General features: G+C 30.3%; 2 protein-coding genes across 2 annotated transcripts; both read right to left on the bottom strand.

The window, feature by feature from the left end:
- Positions 1 to 862: 862 nt before the first annotated feature.
- On the bottom strand, positions 863 to 5,828 carry LOC134274539 (multiple epidermal growth factor-like domains protein 10). Its single transcript, XM_062756815.1, has 6 exons — positions 5,805 to 5,828; positions 5,026 to 5,131; positions 3,495 to 3,632; positions 2,359 to 2,496; positions 1,592 to 1,729; positions 863 to 1,211 (listed from the first exon to the last, which is right to left on the bottom strand). Exons 1-6 carry the CDS (start codon positions 5,826 to 5,828, stop codon positions 1,093 to 1,095), a joined length of 663 nt encoding a protein of 220 aa, XP_062612799.1. The 3' UTR covers positions 863 to 1,092.
- Positions 5,829 to 13,481: 7,653 nt separating this feature from the next.
- LOC134274538 (protein draper-like) lies at positions 13,482 to 20,044 on the bottom strand. Its single transcript, XM_062756814.1, has 4 exons — positions 19,963 to 20,044; positions 18,255 to 18,386; positions 18,030 to 18,167; positions 13,482 to 13,633 (listed from the first exon to the last, which is right to left on the bottom strand). Exons 1-4 carry the CDS (start codon positions 20,042 to 20,044, stop codon positions 13,482 to 13,484), a joined length of 504 nt encoding a protein of 167 aa, XP_062612798.1.
- Between the last annotated feature and the right edge of the window lie 2,421 nt (positions 20,045 to 22,465).

Genomic DNA, 22,465 nt, shown 5'->3' with positions numbered 1-22,465 from the left:
AAATTTCCATATTGATAACAGTATGTAAAAAATCTGTTATTGTTTAGAAATATATGAAGTTTTTTACTGCCTAGGTTCTAGGTGATATTTTTAAAGAGAGTACTTCAATATTTTAAACAAAAACATTTCTTAATGACTTTTCGATTGAAGTATTTTTATTTACGAAAAATTTGAGTAAACCTTTTAATGCGAATAGATAAAAGTGAGATTTTTTCTTTGTACTTTTCATGTAAGTCACTCGTGAATTGAGTAAAAGCAAGAGATAAAAAAACATATTGTAGTTAATTACATATGTACATGTACATGTTGCGTGTCTCAAAGTTGCAAAGAAAGTGGTAAAAGGATGGAAGTCACCTTGCATTTAACTGAGCTACGATACATTTGTAGTTTTTTTTTCTTAAATTGTAACTTTTAATCTCAATTATGTTGTAGCAGATGTTATAATGCCGAAAGAAATACATGTTATCCTATTCTACGTAATGTAATGAGAGTAATTTTGAAGCAAATATGTGTACATAAGTAACTATACCAACTTTTTGAACTAACAAAAGAATATCATCTTTTGGGAATGAGAAATTTAAAGACTATGAAATATTTTCTTGAGTAAAACATTGAAAGACGTAATTCATGATTTGTTAATAGAATCTTGTTGTCTTGTTGTCTAAAATAATGAAAGAAAAAATCGGTGTCAATAATGTTAATTTTTAGAGATTTTTTTTTACTATATTTTCTTTTCTAAGAAGCAACATTTAAAATATGGCTGAAATATTGCAGATTCGGCCTTAAAGAATACATTGTAAAAATCAATCAATCAAATTTTCTTACCAAAATGTTTTGAGTTAATGTGTAGAATTTATTCAGATATAAATGGAAACTTTATTTCTTTTTCCTAGTATTTCATAACAGAAAATAATCTTGAAGCAAAAATATTATTTTATTTTATTGTTATTTTTTACAGGAATCATCAACCTTCATTTAGCGTCAAAAGTACATATGTATTCAAAAGATATCGGATATTTTTAAAAAATGAATTTGGAATGCTTATAACAATTAAATTCTTTAAAAATCAGCTTAAAATGCATATAAGTTTGATCAATAACCAGTTCTACTAACCAGTAGACACTCTCCAGTTACCGCGTTACAACTTCTATTTAAACAATTTGCACTGCATGTTTCATTACATTGGTAACCATGGAAACCCCAGGCGCATTCTAAATTGGTAGAGAACACAAAAACCGTGTTAAAATTCATCACCATTTTTAAGGCAAAAGACTGTGAGATTTTTAAATGAAACTTTTTTAATTTTTTTTCTTTTTAATTAAAATTTTGTTTTAAATAATAATTACCGATTGTCTGAATATATTAAGTAAAAGAAATCCCTTTTGATCCCTTAAACAGTTACAATTCGCCTAAAAGAGCATGATCTTACATTAAAAAATACATGAATATACACTTTCAAATACTTTAACTTCAGTTGTAAGGCGTCATTTGATTGTTTAAACGGTTTTTATCCATTTTGTACTGATTGTCTGTTGATGAAAAATGCAGGGTATATATTATTTTTAACTTTTTTTAGAACTGATTCGGTCACCTTGTGTACAGTTGATCTCTTGGTAACCTCTGTCACAGCCATTCAAGCATGTTCCGTTAATGTGATGACACTGTTCTTTATCAAGACATACCCCGCATGACTGAGCACAGTTTAGTCCAAATGTACCACCATCACATTCTATAGAATAGAAATATCTCAAATGCAAAAAAAAAAAACAAGAAATTTCATCTACGTCATTTGTTTATTCAACCTGCTTGTTAATTAATATATGTTCTCTTAATTTTAACAAAGCAATAACTTTTTTTGAATTTAAGTATTACTTGATTTGCTAGCATCTGCTATTTATTCCCTATATATTTACCACTTTGCATACCTTAAAGTGATTTTATATGTTACATCAATTTTTTTTTTTTTTTTTTTAGTTTTTTGTTTTAGTTTTTTTTTTTGGGTTTTTATATTTGACTTTTTCTTGATTTAAACATAATTGGTTATTGATAACTCTAAAGAATATCTATATCTATTTACTCTTATCACATTTTAAATCTGTCCAGCCTGCCTGACATCCACCAAGACATTCTCCTGTCACTCTGTTACATCTACTAGGGACTCCACAATTAATGTCACATGTTTCCTCACAATTGAATCCATAACGTCCCTCAATACATTCTTTATTAGAATAAAACAATGCTTATACAAAGAAACTATGATATATTAAGGAGTCCTGGTGCAAAGATCCCAAACACACGTAATCTTAAAGTATATTTAAAATTATCCAAAAATAATACGACTCACAAAACATTACTTACCCTTAGTACATTTATCTCCTTGGAATCCTCTGTCACATCCTTTGAAACATGTCCCATTAATGTGGTGACATTGTTCTAAATTTAAACATGTTCCACAAGACAGACCACAGTCTTCTCCGTATGTCCGGCTATCACATTCTGCAAAATGAACATGATTTATTTTCAAAAAATTATTCACAAAGTAAATTCTTATTATAAAGCTAATGAAAACCGGTATTAAAGTACCATTGTCACAGAAGGTTCCTTTCCAACCAGGGTTACACCCAAACTTACAGACACCAGTGAATCTGTCACAACCTTTGCAATTAATTCTACAGAACTCAACACAGTTCTTTCCGTGCCTACCCGGAGGACATTCTGTCAAGATGGAAATATCTTTTTGTTAAAATGAAGGTAATCATTCTTTGAGCATTTTAAAAATTATAATACAAACTTTCTGCTTCTTTTTTTTTAAATCTATTTTGTTTGTCTTTAAAAAGTATAAGAACGTTAGTTGTGCTATCTTCAAATGACAAACACTATCAATATGTGATATCATAGAAAATATTCTCATAATAAATTAGCATCTGTCTTTCTAAACATCATTAATTCTATTGTTTTTTTTAACACAAAGATGCTAGCAAATGAGAGAACATGTACTCGAGACATTTTAATGACATTTATTTTTCATTTCATATACATACTCAACGCAACTGCCTTGCAAGAAAAAACTTTTTTTTGTAAATTAGAATGACTTAAGTTTAATCTAAATTGCATTTCTTTAATATTAAAATCAAAGGATGTCTACTCCTGCATGGTTTCACAGGTCTGTGTTTGTTTAAGTTTTAATATGTTTATTTACTTGTTATAATGATATAAATTTTTTTGAAAAGAAAATGTGTCAAACATTATATTTGTGATATTTTTATTTATTTATATTGAGGTTTTTTTAAAAAACAACAAAAACTTTTATTGGAATCAAAATTAATTTAAACGAACCAACGTGGGGTCTATTTATTCCTATCATTGACTCATGTTTTCATCTTATCATTTTAATAATATTTAAGGCAAATCAATTTCTATATGGATATCGTTTGTCGAAATCTCTTTTTTGTAAATATTTATATAATATTTATAGTTTTATTACTTTAACTTACCTTGATCACACTTATCCCCTTCAAAACCAACGTCACATCCGTTCGGACATCTTCCGTTCACATGATTACATTGTTCTGCGTTGCTACAGTTACCACAAGTCATATTGCACTCAGCTCCGTATCTATCATTATCACACTCTGAAGATAATGAAATAAGTTATTTTTGTCTAGTACAGTAATTTCACATTGAAATTTTTAAATATTTTTCATATAATCTTTGTTAATAATTATCCTTTAATTTCATTTCAAATGTGCTGAAATATACAATTAACACTTTGATAAATTACTGAATATATTGTTCAACACTTTCCTTAAACTGTGCGTCTATGGAAAAATTTTACCTTATCTTGCAATCCATCATGAACATATTTGGTGACAGTATTACCTGTTGTACTATTCTAAAAATCACACATGATAGAGTGTTTTGTTAATCAGATACATCTATTTCTGTTAGAAGTTTTTAAAAGGAATCGCATGCAGATTTTTTCTTACTTTTCATCAAAACAAAAGGAGACAAAGAACAATAACAAGATCAGAAGTCCATAAAAAATTATAAAATAGGAGCAGCCCTCAAAAAGATCAGGGATGGGATAAGGTGCTAAGGAGGAGTGGGCATATCCTGCCGACTGTTCACACTAACGGTTGCTCCTTGTCATTATAGGGTAATAGTGGGAAAATGGGTCGTCAAAATCAGTGTAAATTGTTAAATAATAGACTGACGATTAGCGTTTAAACGTCAATTAATCTTAAGATTGATGTCGTAATTGTTGCTTTATCCCGTACTCATTAAGGATATCTGATTCTCAGCCAGGAATGATAACTCCAAAAATTAATATTTAATTTGAATTGCACCAAAATGAAGCTAAAAAAGTTTTTTCATGCAACTATTTTCATTTTATTTACCTCTATAAGACTCAAGATTTTGGGAAGTTGAAAAAAATGTCTTTTAAATGTTGACATTTGTATCCAATAAAAGGAAAAAAAACACACTTTTAGAGAAATAAGATTTTCTTGAATCTATCCTTAGATACCAATGCTTTTTAGCATGATATGCAATAAGAATTGATTTTTGGTATCTTGCAATGATAGCAAAATCATTTTACACTATGTATTATAGAAAACATGACGGAAATAGAAGGCAAAAAATACCAGATAAGTATAAAATTCATGACAATTTCTCTAAATGTCTGGATACCTGTCGTTTTTAACTTAAAATATATTTGTTGATCAGTTTGCAATTAGAAAATGCATTGCTGTGATTCCGAATCACCTTTTCTGCAAAAATATAGTAGATTTCACAATTTTTCTTATATAATATGATTAATTTTTATCTTAAGCTTTAAAGAAATACTGTGGATAAATTTACATTACTTTGTGGATTCAAAGATACTTTTATGAGTATTTTGGACTAATAAACTACTAATTTTATAAACCTGAGGATCGGACTACCTTAAGTATAATAATGACATGATTCACCTTTAATTTGTACTGTTAATTAACAAAACGAAGATATATCGATAATTTTAAATACCATACCTCCTGACATCGGCCTTGACTTTCCCCCGTCTCTCTGTTACATATACCAAGGACTCCACAGTTAATGCTACAACTGCCTTCACAGTTGTGGCCAAAGTGTCCTACAGGACATTTTAGGAAGTTTGTTATTGAGTGAGTCATATAGCATAATGCAAGTAATGGTTAAGTGTTAATGAAAGATAACTTAGGGTTATTGAACTTTTATTGGCTCAGTTGGCTGTTCAGTGGACTTTAATCTAATAACTAATATTTGCCCCCAAAAAATCGAATCTTGACAGAGTAATATTAAATTATGTTCCAAAACGGGGGGAAACAATTATTTCAAACAATATTTAAATTTAAAGTATGTGTTTAAAATGACGTCGCATAAGTAGAATTACAATATTCATAATTTCCTCGAAAATTGAAAATTTTGCGTCAGTTTTTTAAAAAAAATGGGGAAAATTTTCATGGGTTAAATGTTTTGATATAATGTGTGGAATAATAATATCAACTAGAACAAACTGTTGCAGGGAACGTGTAGGTCTTCCGTCCTGTTTTGACCGGAAGTGACATCAACAAAAGAAAGCAATAAGCTAAGTCGTCTCCAGTGACGTTATAATTTCAATTTTGGTCAAAAACTATAAAAATAAGCATTTTAGTTTATTTTAGCCAGTTTGAACTGAATTGATGTCTACGGACGGAAAATTAAGTTTTATCCTTCCAGTGACAATTTTACCAAAAAACATGTCAAGAGCGGCAAAAATATGCATTTTTGACGACTTCCAGATTTACCGGAAATGACGTCACCGGAGGCATTTTTACGACTTTCAAAATTGATTGACATTTTGAACATCTTTGCTTCTTTTCTATTATAAATTTAAATTTTATTGAAATGTTCCGGAAAAACTTTCGGCCCCTCTCGGTCCTTATTTATAGGGGGAGCCCCTTATTTTGATATTGTTTGCAAATCGTTACATTTTTACAACTTTTGTTTTTATGTTTTTCAAAATATTAAGTGCTGCTATCCCACAAGTTAATGGGATGGGGTTGGATAGGATTCAGGATTGAGGGTTACGTGAAACATATAGAAGTTAATCCAATCCTATCCTATCTTATCCTATCCTGTTTCCTTTTAGAATCGATTCGAGCAAAGGTTCATTCATATTTCAGAATAAATTACAAAAACGAAATTCAATATAAAATGTTTACAAAAAAATATTTATAAAATTTCAATAGAAAATAAAACATTCTCTTTTCTAAAAAAAAATTTACATTATAAACTTCAGTAATACGGGTAATTTAACCGTGAACGAGCACCGGAAGAATTTGGGAATGTAAACAACGAAGAGTCCAGGCATCGAAAGACCTTATTTCTTCAGCTTGTTTGGATGATTTAACCGATTTTTACTTGTGTAAAAGTGAAATAAATGTTTTTTTCTGTTAAATATGCTCTGTTTGATTGGATAATTCCACAAAGTAACCGCGGATTTGTTAATATGGCGAGAACATGTAAGTAAACTACACATTGTACATTTTAATGTGTGCATTTTTACACATATTTCGCCCTTTAAACAATGTTCTAATGACTTGAATTATAAACATTTTATTCTTTTTTATATAAACAAAATAAGGTGGGAAAAATAAAAGAAGTAGTGAAGATAGAAGGGGGGTTAAATATTTACAAATACTCTGTCACATGATTAATCAGCTATCAATGAGCTCTTAGACTAAAACAATCATATGTATTATGCATTAATCAATTGTTATATTATCATTTCCCTAGTAAGGTTAGAAAATAGTTTCCTTCATTTCAGTGCAATTTATTTTTTTTTTTTTATATTTATTGTCAAAAACATATAAATACTAAAGTCTTCAAAAATGAAAAATCTATTTCATGAAATTTTATGATAAATGAATGTAGAATCATCATGACTATTTTAATGCTACTGTTTAAATGTTTAATAAGCTCTAAAGCTCACTCAGCAGTCAGCACTGCACTTACATTGTATGTACATTTGAAATGATGTATTGTGAGCTATAAAACATAAGTTAATCTTTTAATATTATTAATACAGAGAATGGATTTACCTGCACTCTGTCATCACAGTATAAAGGATTTTAATCTAAAAAGTATGTATGATTTGTTTTTTTACCATGTTTTTATGCATCATGGTCATTGAAATCATAAACATCATTATCTGATTGAGTTACGTGTCAATAGATTCTCAGAACAAGTGATTCTCTTCTTTTAAAAATCTTCAGAGAAATTTAAAACTGAAAACAATGTTGAATTGTTCCGGTCATCATGTTGTTGTTATATATATTTTTTTTTTCCTATTCAAATTTCAAGACAAAAAAAGAAAACAAAAAAAAACATTAATTAAAAAATGAATACAAGCAGAAAATAGAGAAAAATCACCCAAACCAATGTATTCATATACTTGTTAGCAAGTCGACAAGATAAAATGAATGATAATGTACTTGTAACTGAATTATTTTAAATAAAATTTCCAAAAAAAAAAAAAAAGAAATGACTGAGGTTGCAGTATAAGATTTTATTTTTATATTTTTTAGTGATTACATGTACTTTTGGGAGAGAAAAAGGTGAAATTAAAGCCAATTGTACATAAAAAATAAAAATAATCACAATTAAAAACTGTTTAAATGTGTAATATGACAAATTTTACAATTTACATGCCTAGAATTTTTTTTTTTCTTTCAGGACAACCCTGCATGTAAAGATTGCATTTCATCTCATATGCTGTTAGACAATAATGAAAGATGTTAAAACCCAGTGTAAAAGACTCTGAAATCATGGGGCTTTTTTTAAAAGAGATCAGTGCTTTTTTGTGCATTGTTAACATTTGTGGAACTGTTTGGTTTATGGTCCATCTCTCTGACAATAACTCTGATATTTGAAATTATGTTTGAGTGACGGACAAGGAAGCCAAATCATATGCATGTAAAACATTATACAACTGTAATAAAAACATTGATAAACTTAAATTTAACAAAGTACATGTACAAGTATCTGTGATCTTGGCATTGAAATTCATAAATTTTGTACATGGATACTTTAAATAATTTGTCTCATGGTAATGGAATATTCAATTGTTAAACACTGTTAAATCACCCTGAATAAAAATATTGTGAACTTGATAAAGTATGTTTACCTCATTTAAACACTGAAAAATTTAAGATCAAATGTAAGGTCAAATACAAGGTTTACTCAAGAAAGTGTTATAAATGCTGTAAATACTGTGAATTCTTATTCATGTTTTATAAGATCAAAAGAACATGTATGAGCTCAGCATTTTTATCAAAGTTATTGCTGTCAATCTGAGTCCGACAATGCAATTAAGGAAATATTTTCTATTAAACATGAATTATTTAATTTTCACACATAAAAAAAAATTGGAAGTTTAAATACATTTGTACGGCACTAAACTGACCATAAAATGAGAAGAAAATGATGTTAAATAAGAAATTTTAACATTTCAAAATCTTGAATTTTATTTAGCAGCTATATATTTTCAATATTCACACAAGAGTTAATGTATACTTTCATATGTGGGTTGATGTTTTAAGTTAAGAGGGCTGTGAGAATAAATTATGAATTTAAATTAACCAAAAAAAAATATATTTAATATTTTATATAAGAAAATTTCACATTTAAAATGTTTAATATGTGAAAGCCAAGATATTTAATAAATTTTGACTTGTTGTTTGGGTTTTTGGTTAATTTTTTTCTTTTTTAGAACAGCATACAGAAAAAAACGTTATACAGGCACATTTAGACTATACATGTACATGCATGTTATTTTTATGGTGCTCGGTTTAGGAAAAAATTAAATTTTACATGAATTATAACTTTAAAAATTATTACCGTGTAGGCCTTGTTTTTAAAAATAATCAAATATAACATGCAAGGAGCAAGTCGTGATACTAGCTGTGGTAATTCTCCCATTTTTTGTTAGGAAAATCAAAACAAAGTCTAATCATATTTTTTTCTTTGATTCTTCGCAGGGGAAATAAGGAAGCATACAAAATAGTCATAGGCTAAATAGGCTGTTTGACGTCATAGTAGGGAAAATACGTCAATTTTAGAAATCAGGTTTTCGTAATATTGGTACTTAGCTATGTAATTTTACCCAGAAAATGATTAAAATGTAAAATTAACAAAAATAAAATGTTTTTATTTTGTTATGCTGTAACAGTCATTATGATTGAAATCTACCACCGATGACGTCATATGTGTACTTCAAGTAACATGGGAATTGACCATGTCGTGTAAAGAGAATTTGGCTAAGACGGCATGTTCAAAGATATGTAAAATGGAGTTTAGAAGGAAATATCGGAAATATTGTGTTAAATTCATATGGAGTTCAATTAATTAAACAGGTATGCTAATTTATTTTCATCGATTATATTCTCTTTCGAAGACAGTCAGCTTTATTAGATCCAGGTGGCCTATCGTCCGTCATTCTTGTAAAAAAAGCAACAGAACAACAATAAGCTGGATATTTTAAAACATACGAATTGTACATATTGAAAGTTTACATTTTGACAAACTTGGAAAGTGCTGCTAAATCCCCAGTTAAGCATGGTTGTACAAAAATCTCACAATGTATAAAATTCAAAACAAAGGGTAAGGTTTCGTACAATGTGTGGAATAAAAATTTTACGGACAAATAGTGGGATTCTAGCAGCACTTTTTAGACAAAATAGATGTTTTTCAGCTATATAACATACTAAAGAAATTATCAAAATGGTATTTGTTCTGTTAGCCTTTTTATTAAGGAAAATATTGCTATTAATAGAAGTCACGTGATACCGTGGCGGTGATGCACGTTTTGCGTTAGACACGCTTTTGTCTGTATGCAAAAGTAAATGACAGTTTACGTTTATCAGTGGCTTTGGTAATTTATTAAACTAAATTTTCTTCAAAAATCTAAATTTCCCGAGAAATTACTTAATGCTTTCCAAAACCCCCCCTTTTCTCGGAGTCCAATTTTCTTTACATATGTTCGCAAAATCAGTACTTGTGTGTTTTATTACAGTCTGTTTTTTTACATTTATTTTTGACATTGTAACTAATGATAATCGAAATTTAATTTGTGCGATGTGTTAGGTTTTATGGAATGCCGATCTCATTATTTTTCTCCATTAAAATATATAACATTTAAATGAATACCATAACTTTTACTGATTTTTATTTGGTGGTCATTCCGTTTTTTTTTTTTGTTTTGTCAAATTAATTCCTAAATATCAAAAAACTGAGAGTTGCAGGATAGGATAAGATAGGATTAGACTGAAATCACAGGATAGGATTGTGGATGCAGTATTCACGATAGGATAGGATAGAATTGTCAACTTATAGGATAGCAGCACTGTAACATATAAAGAGATATTGCAAAAAAGTGTGAAAATTTTCTAAATCTCCGAAAGGACTTTTTTCGAACAATAGCGAGCGCGGACTGCTGCATTTCCGGAGAAAAAGAAAGGTGTGTGACACATGACCACATGTTGCTCTGTCATCGCTGATAATCTGAAGTTTCTGTCTGAAAGTATTTTAGAGAAAAATGCTGGACACTAAGACCCCTGAAAATCACTTAATCGCGGAAATTTCCGAACTGGAAGTGACATTATCAAAACAAAAAAATTTATGTAAAGTTTGTTTGATGTTCTATCAGTCCTGAAAGTTTTATAAAATCGAGCGAGCAGTATCCGAAATATCGTCTGCAAAAAATCCGTAACAAAAAAAAAAAAAAACAACTATAATAATAACTAAAGCAAAGCTCGTTGCAAAGCAACGAGTAGGTCTTCCATCCTGCTTGACCGGAAGTAACTTTCATTTAAAAAAAAAAAAGACTAATAACGCCCAACAACGGTTTAAATCCTTTAAGTCTATGTTAATTGATGCAAAAATGAACCAGTTTTTGCTAATTCCTGTTTGACCGGAAGCGGCAACTACATACGGAAATCAAGTTTTATGCTTCCAGTGACAGATGCTACCCAAAACTTTTCAAGAATGGCCAAAATACGAATTTTCTGAGTACTTCAGGTTTGACCAGAAGTGACGTCACCGGACGTTCTTTGACGACCCCAAAAGATTAAGCTTGACATTTTGATCAACATTGCGTTTTTAATGTCTTACAAATTCTTAATACCCTCTATTTCCCTAATTTTACAGGCCAGTTCTTTTTTCCGAGATATCATTTGAAAGATCGTTTAATTGACATTTTTTGTTCTATATGTTTTTACAAAATATTTCGAGGAATGAAGTTATCGTAGAAAAGATGTTAGAAATTCTGAAATTCGCGATAGGACTAATTTCGGGCCACAACGGCGCTTTATACTTCCAGTGGTTGTGATATACCATATACACTTCATCACTGAAAATTTCACACTTCTATCTTCAATGGTTTTTGAGAGCATTGCCGGGCAACGTGACCCTCTAAAAATTACAAAATTGTGGAAATCTTCGAACAGAAAGAAGTGACGTCATCAAAATTAAAGATATATATCTAGATTTTTTATGTTCTATCAGACCTAAAGTTTTTTGAAAATCCATCAAGCCGTTTCCGAGAACTCGTGTGCACAAAATTTGTAAAAAAAAAAATAATAATAATAAAAACTGTGGAAAAGAAACCTAAGAAAAACAGCAAGGTCTTCCGCTGAAGACGGAAGACATTAAAAATAGTGGAAAAGAAACTTAAGAATAACAAGAAGGTCCTCCGCTAAAGACGGCAGACCTTAATTAAACGTGCAAATATTGTTCCTGAGCAGACCTCTGCTTTATAAATTCTAAAGCTAAAATTGTTTTTGTCTTTTCTGTCCTTTCCCAAAAAAAATAATAATAATGAAAAATTCGACTAGTTTGTGACATCATAAAAAACATAAATAGCCAGGAACCTTCTGTGAAACTATAGTATGTTTTGTAACCTTATATTTTTCAAACAATTTATACAAACCAACACATTTTAAGAATTGATCAAAATACCGAATAACACAAACTAGGAAAAATTTTCAATTCTTCCATATTTAAATTAACATCTGCTTGCAAGTGTTCAATATCGCATCATTTCAATGACCCTACTTAGCGTTACAATCTGCCTAATGAGGCTAATATATATTGAATTATGAATTAACAATTCAAATTGTGCTTAAAAATAAACACTTATAACCTAGAAGCAACTCTTTATCATAAACCTACCTCCGAGATGTTGACCCAACGACATTTCTTGTTTACAATGGGTCCTGGAGCAAAGATCCTAAACACACGTAATCTGATAGTACATTTTCATTTTCAAAAAAAAAAAAAAAAAAACGACTCACAAAACATTATTTACCCTTAGTACATTTATCTCCTTGGAATCCTCTGTCACATCCTTTGAAACATGTCCCATTAATGTGGTGACATTGTTCTAAATTTACACAAGTTCCACAAGACAGACCACAATCTTCTCCGTATGTCCGGCTATCACATTCTGCAAAATGAACATGATTTTTTTTTTTCGAAAAATGATTCACAAAGTAAATTCTTCTTATAAAGCTAATGAAAACCGGAATTAAAGTACCATTCTCACAGAAGGTTCCCTTCCAACCAGGATTACACCCAAACTCACAGACACCAGTGAATCTGTTACACCCTTTGCAATTCATTCTACAGAACTCAGCACAATTCTTTCCGTGCCTGCCCGGAGGACATTCTGTCAAGATAGAAATATCTTTTTGTTAAAATGAAGCTAATCATTCCTTGTGCATTTTAAAAATTATAATACAAACTTTCTGTTTCTTCTTTTTAAAATCTATTTTGATAAGAACTTTAGTTGTGCTATCTTCAAATGATATGGACTATCAATATGTGATATCACAAAAAATATTGTCATAATAAATCAAAATATGTCTTTCTATACATAATTAATTCTATTGTTTTTTTTTTAACACAAAGATACTAGCAAATGGGAGTACATGTACTCAAGACATTTTAAAGACAATTATTTTTCATTTCATATACATACTCAACGCAACTGCCTTGCAAGAAATAACATTTTTTTGTAAATTAGAATGACTTAAGTTTAATCTAATTAATGCATTTCTTTAATATCAAAATCAAAGGATGTCTACTCCTGCATGGTTTCACAGGTCTGTGTTTGTTTAACTTTTAATATATATATTTGATTGTTTTAATGATATGACTTTTTTTGAAGAGGAAATGTATCAAACATTATATTTGTGATTTTTTTTTATTTATTTATATTGAGATTTTTAAAAATACAACAAAAACTCTTATTGGAATCAAAATTAATTAAAAACGAACTAACGTGGTGTCTATATATTCCTATCATTGATTCATGTTTTTATCTTCTCTTTTTAAATAATCTTTAAGGCGAATCAATTTTCTATATTGATAACCTTTGTCGAAATCCCTTATTTGTAAATATTTATATAATATTTGTAGTTTTATTACTTTAACTGACCTTGATCACACTTATCCCCTTTAACACCAAAGTCACATCCCTTGGGACAACTTCCGTTCACATGATTACATTGTTCTGCGTTGCTACAGTTACCACAAGTCATATTGCACTCAGGTCCGTATCTATCATTATCACACTCTGAAGATAATGAAATAAGTTATTTTTGTCTAGTACAGTAATTAAACATTGAAATTTTTAAATATTGATATTCCAAATCACTTTTTTTGCAAAAATGTTCGAGATTTCACAATTTTTCCTATATATATAATATGATTAATTTTTATCTTAAGCTTAAAAGAAATACCGTGGATAAATTTACATAACTTTGTGAATTCAGAGATACCTTTATGAGTATTTTGGACTACTGAACTATTAATTTATAAACCTGAGGATCTGACTACCTTAAGTATAATAATGACATGATTCACCTTCTAATTTGTACTGTTAATTAACAAAACGAAGATATATTGATAATTTTAAATACCATCCCTACTGACATCGGCCTTGACATTCCCCTGTCTCTCTGTTACATCTACCAGGGACTCTACAGTTAATGCTAAAACTGTCTTCACAGTTGTAGCCATAGCGTCCTACAGGACATTCTAGGAAGTTTGTCTAATTTGTGAGTCATATAGCATGATCGCAGCACAGTTAAGGTGCGCAATGGAAATATCAACTAAATTTTGTATTTAAAATGTACTAGTAATCGGGATGGCGATTATTTTTAGTACATTATTTATATCAGATAATTGTAATTATGATTAATAACTACATATCGAGGACGATTATATTTTATATTTAGACTAGTCACGTGATGCGGCAGTCACGCGATTTTAGCACATTGACTTGAAGTATTGATGTTACATATAAATGTCACGAGTGCAAGGGCATAACCAAGATAAATTTCCAAGTTTAGTATATAAATATTTTCAACAAGCATTGTAGTGTCTAAAAAGTGCTGCGATCCTGTCTAACTTCTGCAATTTCATTGTTAAAACTATACTTGTATGACCGAATTCTATATTTTTTGCTGGTCAGCGGCATGAAATATTGAAATAATTAAATTGTTTTTAAGATTTCATTAGGATTGCAGCACTTTTCAGATACCTGAATAGCTCTATAGTTGAAATATAAAAGCTTACTTTGATCCATAGAGGGTATGCCCTTACACTAGATCGATTTATTTAGACCCCCCACATTACCCTCCGATGTACTTGCATACAAATATACGACAGTGTCAATTAAATACGCAATGTACATAAAATATATTAATAAAATAGTGAAGAAGACATTAAATTCAAGTTATTTTCCCATAGAATATCTGTAAATAATATTTTATTAAATTAGAGAATGCATATTTTGTTGAGAAAATATTACTTGATCTGTCTCTCACTGCATACAAACTGCGTCACGTTGTAAGAAATGACGTCATATTGACAAGGGTATTGCGATCAGTGACTTGTTTATAACTTGTTATGTGGGATTTAAACGACAAAACAACACGCTGTAGTAAGTTTTTATGTAGTTTGATGATTTCTTACTGTTTAAATTAGCAGATAAACTCATTTTGTGTTACTTTAAAGAAATGCTGTATGACGTATATTGTGTATGATGTTATAGTCAAGTTTTCCCGTACAAATTAGGCTCCGCCTCCTTTTTGTAACATTAACTGTGCTGCGATGCAAATAATAGTTAAATATTAATGAAAGGTTATTTAACTTATTTTGGCTCGAGTTGGCTGTTCAGTGGACTTTAATGGGTAATAACCAATATTTGCCCAAAAAATCAAATTTTGACAAAGTAATATTAAATTATGTTCCAAAACAGGGGAAAAATATATTTACTTCAAAGCAATGAATATTTTCACTTGCAACGACGTCATGTGTTTAAAATGAACGTCAGCGATTTAACTTAGAATTAAAATTTTCATAATTTTTACAGATAATTGTAAATATTGCGTCTATTTTTTTAAAGTAAAAATCACTGAGCGAAATCTGCTTGGGCTTAATGTTTTGATGTAATGTGTAGAATAACAATATCAACTACAACAAAGCTCGTTGCAAAGCAACGTGTAGGTCTTCCGTCCTGTTTTGACGCGAAATGATATCAACAAAAGAAAGCAATAAGCTAAGTCTTCTCGAGTTACGTTATAATTTCAATTTTGCGTCAAAAACTAAAAAAATTAGCTATTTTTATCTACTTCCGGTTTGAACGGAATTGATGTCTACGGACGGAAAATGAAGTTTTATGCTTCCAGTGGCATGTGTTTCCAAAAAACCTGTCAAGAGCGGCAAAAATATGCATAATCTGATCACTTCCAGTTTTACCGGAAGTGACGTCACTGGACGCATTTTTACGACTTTCGAAGATGAGCTTGACATTTTGAACAACTCTGCTTCTTTGACGTATTACAAATTCTCAATATTTTATTGAAATAATCAAGAAAAACTTTCGGCCCCTTTCCCTCGGCCCTTATTTATAAGGGTAAGCCCCTAATCGTTGCTTTTGTTTGAAAGATCGTGACATTTTCTACAACATTTGTTCTATATGTCTTTAAAAAATATTAACATATAAAGAGATATTGCAGAAAAGGTGTGAAAATTTTCTAAATCTCCGATAGGATTTTTTTCGAGCCATAGCGGGGGGGGGGGACGTGCTGCACTTCTGCAGAAAAAGAAAGATGTGTGTCACATGAGCACATGTTGCTCTATCATCTGTCTAAAAGCATTTTTGAAAAAAAAATGCGGGCAACAAGACCCCCTGTAAATCACGCAATCGCGAGAATCTTCGAACTGATAGTGACATCATCAAAACGAAAAGTTTGTTTAATGTTCTATCAGTCCTGAAAGTTTCATAAAAATCGAGCAAGCTGTTTCCGAGATATCGTGTGCACAACATCCGTAAGAAAAAAAACAACAATAATAACTAAAGCAAAGCTCATTGAAAAGCAGCGAGGAGGTCTTCCATCCTGTTTGACCGTAAATAACTTTCATTTTCACAAAAAAGACTAATAACGTCCAAAAATGGTTTAAATCCTTTAAATCTATGTTAATTAATGCAAAAATGAACCTGTTATTGCTACTTCCTGTTTGACCGGAAGTGGCATGACGACATACAGATATCAAGTTTTATACTTCCAGTGACATATGCTACCAAAAACTTTTCAAGAACGGCAAAAATACGAATTTTCTGAATACTTCAGGTTTGTCCGGAAGTGACGTCACCGGACGTTCTTTGACGACCCAGATTGATTAAGCATGACATTTTGATCAACTTTGGGTCTTTAATGTCTTACAAATTCTTAATACTTTTAAAGATATCAGGAAAAAAAATTCTAGATCCCTGAATTTAAGGGCCAGCTCTTTTTTTTCGAGATATCATTTGAACGATCGTTTAATTCGACATTTTTTTGTTCTATATGTTTTTACAAAATATTTCGAGGAATGAAGTTATCGTAGAAAAGGTGTTAGAAATTCTGAAATTCGCGATAGGACTAATTTCAGGCCACAACAAGCGTCGGCGCTTTGTACTTCCAGTGGTTGTGATATACCATATACACTTTTACAACGGTTGCTCTAGCATCACTGAAAATTTCATGCTTCTATCTTCAATGGTTTTTGAGGAGATTGCCGGACAAGGTGACCCTCTAAAATTGACAAAATTTTGGAAATCTCCGAACAAAAAGAAGTGACGTCATCAAAATTAAAGATATATATATCTAGATTTTTGATGTTCTATCAGACCTGAAAGTTTCATGAAAATCCATCAAGCCGTTTCCGAGAACTCGTTTGCACAAAATATGTAAGAAAAAAAAAATAATAAAAACTGTGGAAGAGAAACCTAAGAATAACAGTAAGGTCTTCCGCTGAAGACGTAAGACATTAAAAATATTGGAAAAGAAACCTAAAAATAACAAGAAGGTCTTCCGCTGAAGACGAAAGACCTTAATGAAACATGCAAATATTTTTCCTGAGCAGACCTCCGCCCTATAACCTCTAAAGCTAAAATTGTTGGAATTTTGTCCATTCTGTCCTTTTCCAAAAAAAAAAAATGCAGAATTCGACTAGTTTGTGACATCATAAAAACATAAATTGCCAGGAACCTACTGTGAAACTATAGTATGTTTTGTTAATTTATATTTTACAAAAAATTTATACAAACCAACACATTTTAAGAATTGTTCAAAATACCGAATAACACAAATTAGGAAGAAATTTCAGTTTCCTTATTTAAATTAACATCTGTCTGCAAGTGTTCAATATTGCATCATTTCAATGACCCTACCTAGCGTTACAATCTGCCTATTGAGGCTAATATATATTGAATTATGAATTAACAATTCAAATTGTGCTTGGAAATAAACTCTTATGACTTAGAAGACACTCTTTATCATAAATCTACCTTCCAGATGTTGACAAACGACATTTCTTGTTTACAATGGGTCCTGGTGCAAAGATCCTAAACATACGTAATCTAATAGTATATTTAACATTATTCAAAAAAAAAAATAAACGACTCACAAAACATTATTTACCCTTAGTACATTTATCTCCTTGGAATCCTCTGTCACATCCTTTGAAACATGTCCCATTAATGTGGTGACATTGTTCTAAATTTAAACAAGTTCCACAAGACAGACCACAGTCTTCTCCGTATGTCCGGCTATCACATTCTGCAAAATGAACATGATTTATTTTCAAAAAATGATTCACAAAGTAAATTCTTTTTATAAAGAAAATGGAAACCGGAATTAAAGTACCATTCTCACAGAAGGTTCCCTTCCAACCAGGATTACACCCAAACTCACAGACACCAGTGAATCTGTTACACCCTTTGCAATTCATTCTACAGAACTCAACGCAATTCCTTCCGTGCCTACCCGGAGGACATTCTGTCAAGATGGAAATATCTCTTTGTTAAAAGGAAGGTAATCATTCTTTGAGCATTTTAAAATTTATAATACAAACTTTCTGTTTCTTCTTTTTTTAAATCTATTTTGTTTGTCTTTAAAAAGGATAAGAACTTTAGTTGTGTTATCTTCAAATGATATGCGCTACATGTGATATCATAGAAAACATATATTCTCATAATAAATCAAAATCTGTCTATACATTATTAATTCTATTGTTTTTTAAACACAAAGATACTAGCAAATGGGGTAATGACTCAAACATTTAAAGACATTTATCTTTCATTTCATATACAACCAACCAACTCCCTTTTAAAAAAAACTTTTTTTTTAAAATTAGAATGACTTAATTTAATCTAAATTGCATTTCTTTAATATTAAAATCAAAGGATGTCTACCTTGCAGGTTTCACAGGTCTGTGTTTTTTTAAATTTTAAATGTAGTTTTAATAGTTTTTCATTATACAATTTTGTTTAAAAAAAAATGTGTAAACATTATATTTGTGATATTTTTATTTATTTATATTGAGTTTTTTAAAAAAAAACAAAAAAACATTTGTTGGAATCAAAATTAATGTGAAACAAACCAACGTTTTGTCTCTAGAGTCTTCTTAGTTGACTCATGCATTTATCTTTTCATAAAATATTCTTGAATGAGAATCAAATTTTAAGTTGATAGCGAAATCCCCTTTTTTTGAAATTTATATAAATTTTTTTGTTTTATTTTTTTAACTACCTTGACACACTTATCCCCTTGAAAACCAACGTCACATCCGTTGGGGAACTTCCGTTACATGATTACATTGTTCTGCGTTGCTACAGTTACCACAAGTCATATTGCACTCAGTTCCGTATCTATCATTGTCACACTCTGAAGATAATGAAATAACTTATTTTTGTCTAGTACAGAATTTTCATTAAAATTTTTAAATAATATTCATAAAATCTTTGTCAAAATTTCCTTTAATTTCATTTAAAATTGCTAAAATATACATGTACAATTAACACTTTGATAAATTACTAAATATATATATTTCAACATTTCCATAAACTCTGTGTCCATGGTGAAAATTTTCCACTATGTTGCAATCCATCATGATCATATTAGGTGATCACACGGAAAATATAACCTCTTGTATTTTTAAAAATCAGCGCATGATAGAGTGTTTTGTATAATAGAAAACATTCATTTCTGTTAGAAGCTTTTAAAAGGGATCCCATATTTTTTTTTTTTTACTTTTACAGAGAGGGGATCAGGTGCAAAGGAGGAATGGACATCTCCTGCCGACTGGTCACACCAACGGTTGCTCCTTGTCATTTAAGTAATGGGGGAAAATACGTCGTCAAAATCAGTGTAAAGTATTAAATAAAACCCAACAATTAGCGTTAAAACTCAATTTATCTTACGTTTGATGTCGTAATTGTTGCTTTATCCCGTACTCATTAAATATAATAATGAATTTTCACCTTCTTAACTGTACTGTCAATTAACAAAACGAAGAATATTATAATTTTAAATGTCTAATTTTGTCACAATTCTCATTTTCCATCCCCCATACCACCTTTTACATTTCCCTGCTTTTTACATCTACCAGGGGCTCCACAGTAAATGCTAAAACCCGTCTTCACAGTTATAGACATAGCGTCCTACAGGACATTCTAGGAAATAAAAGTCTGTCTAATGTGTGGTCATATAGCATGATGCAAGTTATAATGAAATTTTAATGAAAGATAATTTAGGGTTATTAACTTATATTGGCACGACCAATATTTCCCCAAAAAAACACAATTTGACGAAGTATTCTTAAATTTTGTTCTAAAACAGGGGGGAAACATGCTGACTTCAAAGCACTGAATATTTTTATTAGCAATGACGTCATGTGCTTAAAAATGACATCAGGGAATTAACGTAAATTTGAAATTTTCATAATTTCTACAGAAATTTGTAAATATTGCGTCGACTTTTAAAGTAAAATTACTGAGCGCAAATCTCCTGGCAAACTTTGAATTAAGTTGAATAATAATATCAATTAAAAATGCAAATATTGTTCCTGAGCAGACCTGCGCTCTATAAATTCAAAAGCTTAACTTGTTGGAATTTTGTCCATTTCCCCTTTTTCCCAAAAAAAAAAAAATGAAAATCTAAAAGTTGTGACATCATAAAACCAAAAATTGCCACTAACCTACTTTAAACTATAATATGTTTTGTTAATTTATATTTCTTATAAATTTATACAAATCAAAAAAATTTTTAAAGTAAAAAGCCCAGTGGGGACCCGGGTGACGTCCCATCCCCCTTGTTGGGAAAAGGCGTCTAAATGGACTGTCTTTTGGATGAGCCGAAAAAACCCGAGGCCCCGTGTCACAGCAGGTGTGGCACAATAAAGATCCCTCCCGCAAAAAGGGCCCGTAAGTGCCAGCATAGGTAATTTGGCCCTTTACCGGCAATGGTGACAGTTCCATATCAGTGAAATATTCTGCAGAGGGACGTTAAACAGCATACAATCAATCAATCAATCAAATCCCAAAAAAACAAAATTCAGAAGAATTTTCAGTTTTGGTATTTAAATTAACATTTGCCTGCAAGTTTTAAATATCGATCACTTCAATGACACTACCTACCGTTACAATCTGCTAATTGAGGTATTATTGAGGTTTAATTTTTGAATTATGAATTAACAATGCAAATTGTGCATAAATTAAACACTTCTAACCTAGAAGCCATTCTTTATCATAAGTCTGCCTCCGTTATGTGAACCAGACGACATTTCTTGTTTACAACGGGGCGTTCGAAATTGATCGCTGTATTCGGAATGTTTCGGGCATACTTATATACATAGGCTACAAAGTTATTGTTGACAAAACAATCGTGTAGAATCGTTCGTGTATCGTACGTGATCGTTTGTGTAACGTGCAGCCGGGGTGCATCAAACTCAATCGTTTGCGGTTTAATTGTGCGTGATTGTGCGTTTAGAAACGTGTAAATTTCGTTTTGTAAGTTTTTATCGGAACGTTATTTGTTAAAGAAGCATTTCGTTTGTATTTTATTTTTTATATCCAAATAAAATGAATAAAGCGCAATTTACAATAATTGAAGGTAGAACGAACTAATTATTGCTTGTAAACTATCAATATAGTAAGTCGTACAATATTTGGATCTCGTCAAATAGCGTGACTTATTGTGATAAACCGTACTTGGATGTTGAACTTTTTTCTGGTGATCATTCTTGTTCACTGCTCACTGTGGTAAAAATGCTTTAATTTTCGAAAATCAAAAATAAATATTTTTACAAATAAATATTAAACATTTTTGAAACCTTACATAAATGTATAGTCGGCAAATGTACATGCACACGACATGATTTTCAGGGTTTTGTTTATCAGTTTTTTATCTCTAGGGCTAACTTTTAATTCATTTTTCCAAAAAAAAAAATGTTGATAATTGGCAAGTTCATTATTAGAGATTCATAAGCATATTGTATCAATGGAAAATATGGATATAACTTGTAATTTAAGTCATTCCATGCTGCCATTTTTTTTTCCAATCGTATTCACCTTTCTGCATATTGTGAAATCCAATTCAATCTTATTTTTTTACGGTTCCCAAACTTATATCTTCTGATAGAAGAAAAAGAATCAGTTTTCTAAAGTCGGACGATTACTTAAATAATTATTTAAAATCTAAAATAATAAATAAACCTAACATGTATATTTAGTTCCAGAAATATCCATTTTCGTTTTTTTAATCAAAGTCAATAAAATAATATAATTTAAAATTCGTTGAAATCTAAAATCATTATTAAGCCATACGTATTTCGTTTTGAAAATAACGATTCCTAAATATTTTGAACTGCACTTCATAGAAAAGAACTTAGCGCAGGAAGATGAGATTTTCAGTGATGATAGAGCAAGGAATGTAAATTTGTACCGGGAAATTCATTTTACCAAGTATTGCACGTTTCGGCGCTCGTTATGGCCAAAAAAAGTCATAACGCATTTTCAAAGGTTTCTAACACCTTTTCTACAAAATCATTATACATTTACCTGGAAATATTTTGTTAT

Source organism: Saccostrea cucullata, unplaced genomic scaffold (assembly GCF_032062105.1).
Source record: "Saccostrea cucullata isolate Sc308-1 unplaced genomic scaffold, CSIRO_AGI_Scuc_v1 ctg7515, whole genome shotgun sequence".
NCBI classification, from domain to species: Eukaryota; Metazoa; Mollusca; class Bivalvia; order Ostreida; family Ostreidae; genus Saccostrea; species Saccostrea cuccullata.
This window is presented reverse-complemented; position numbering and strand designations above follow the sequence as displayed.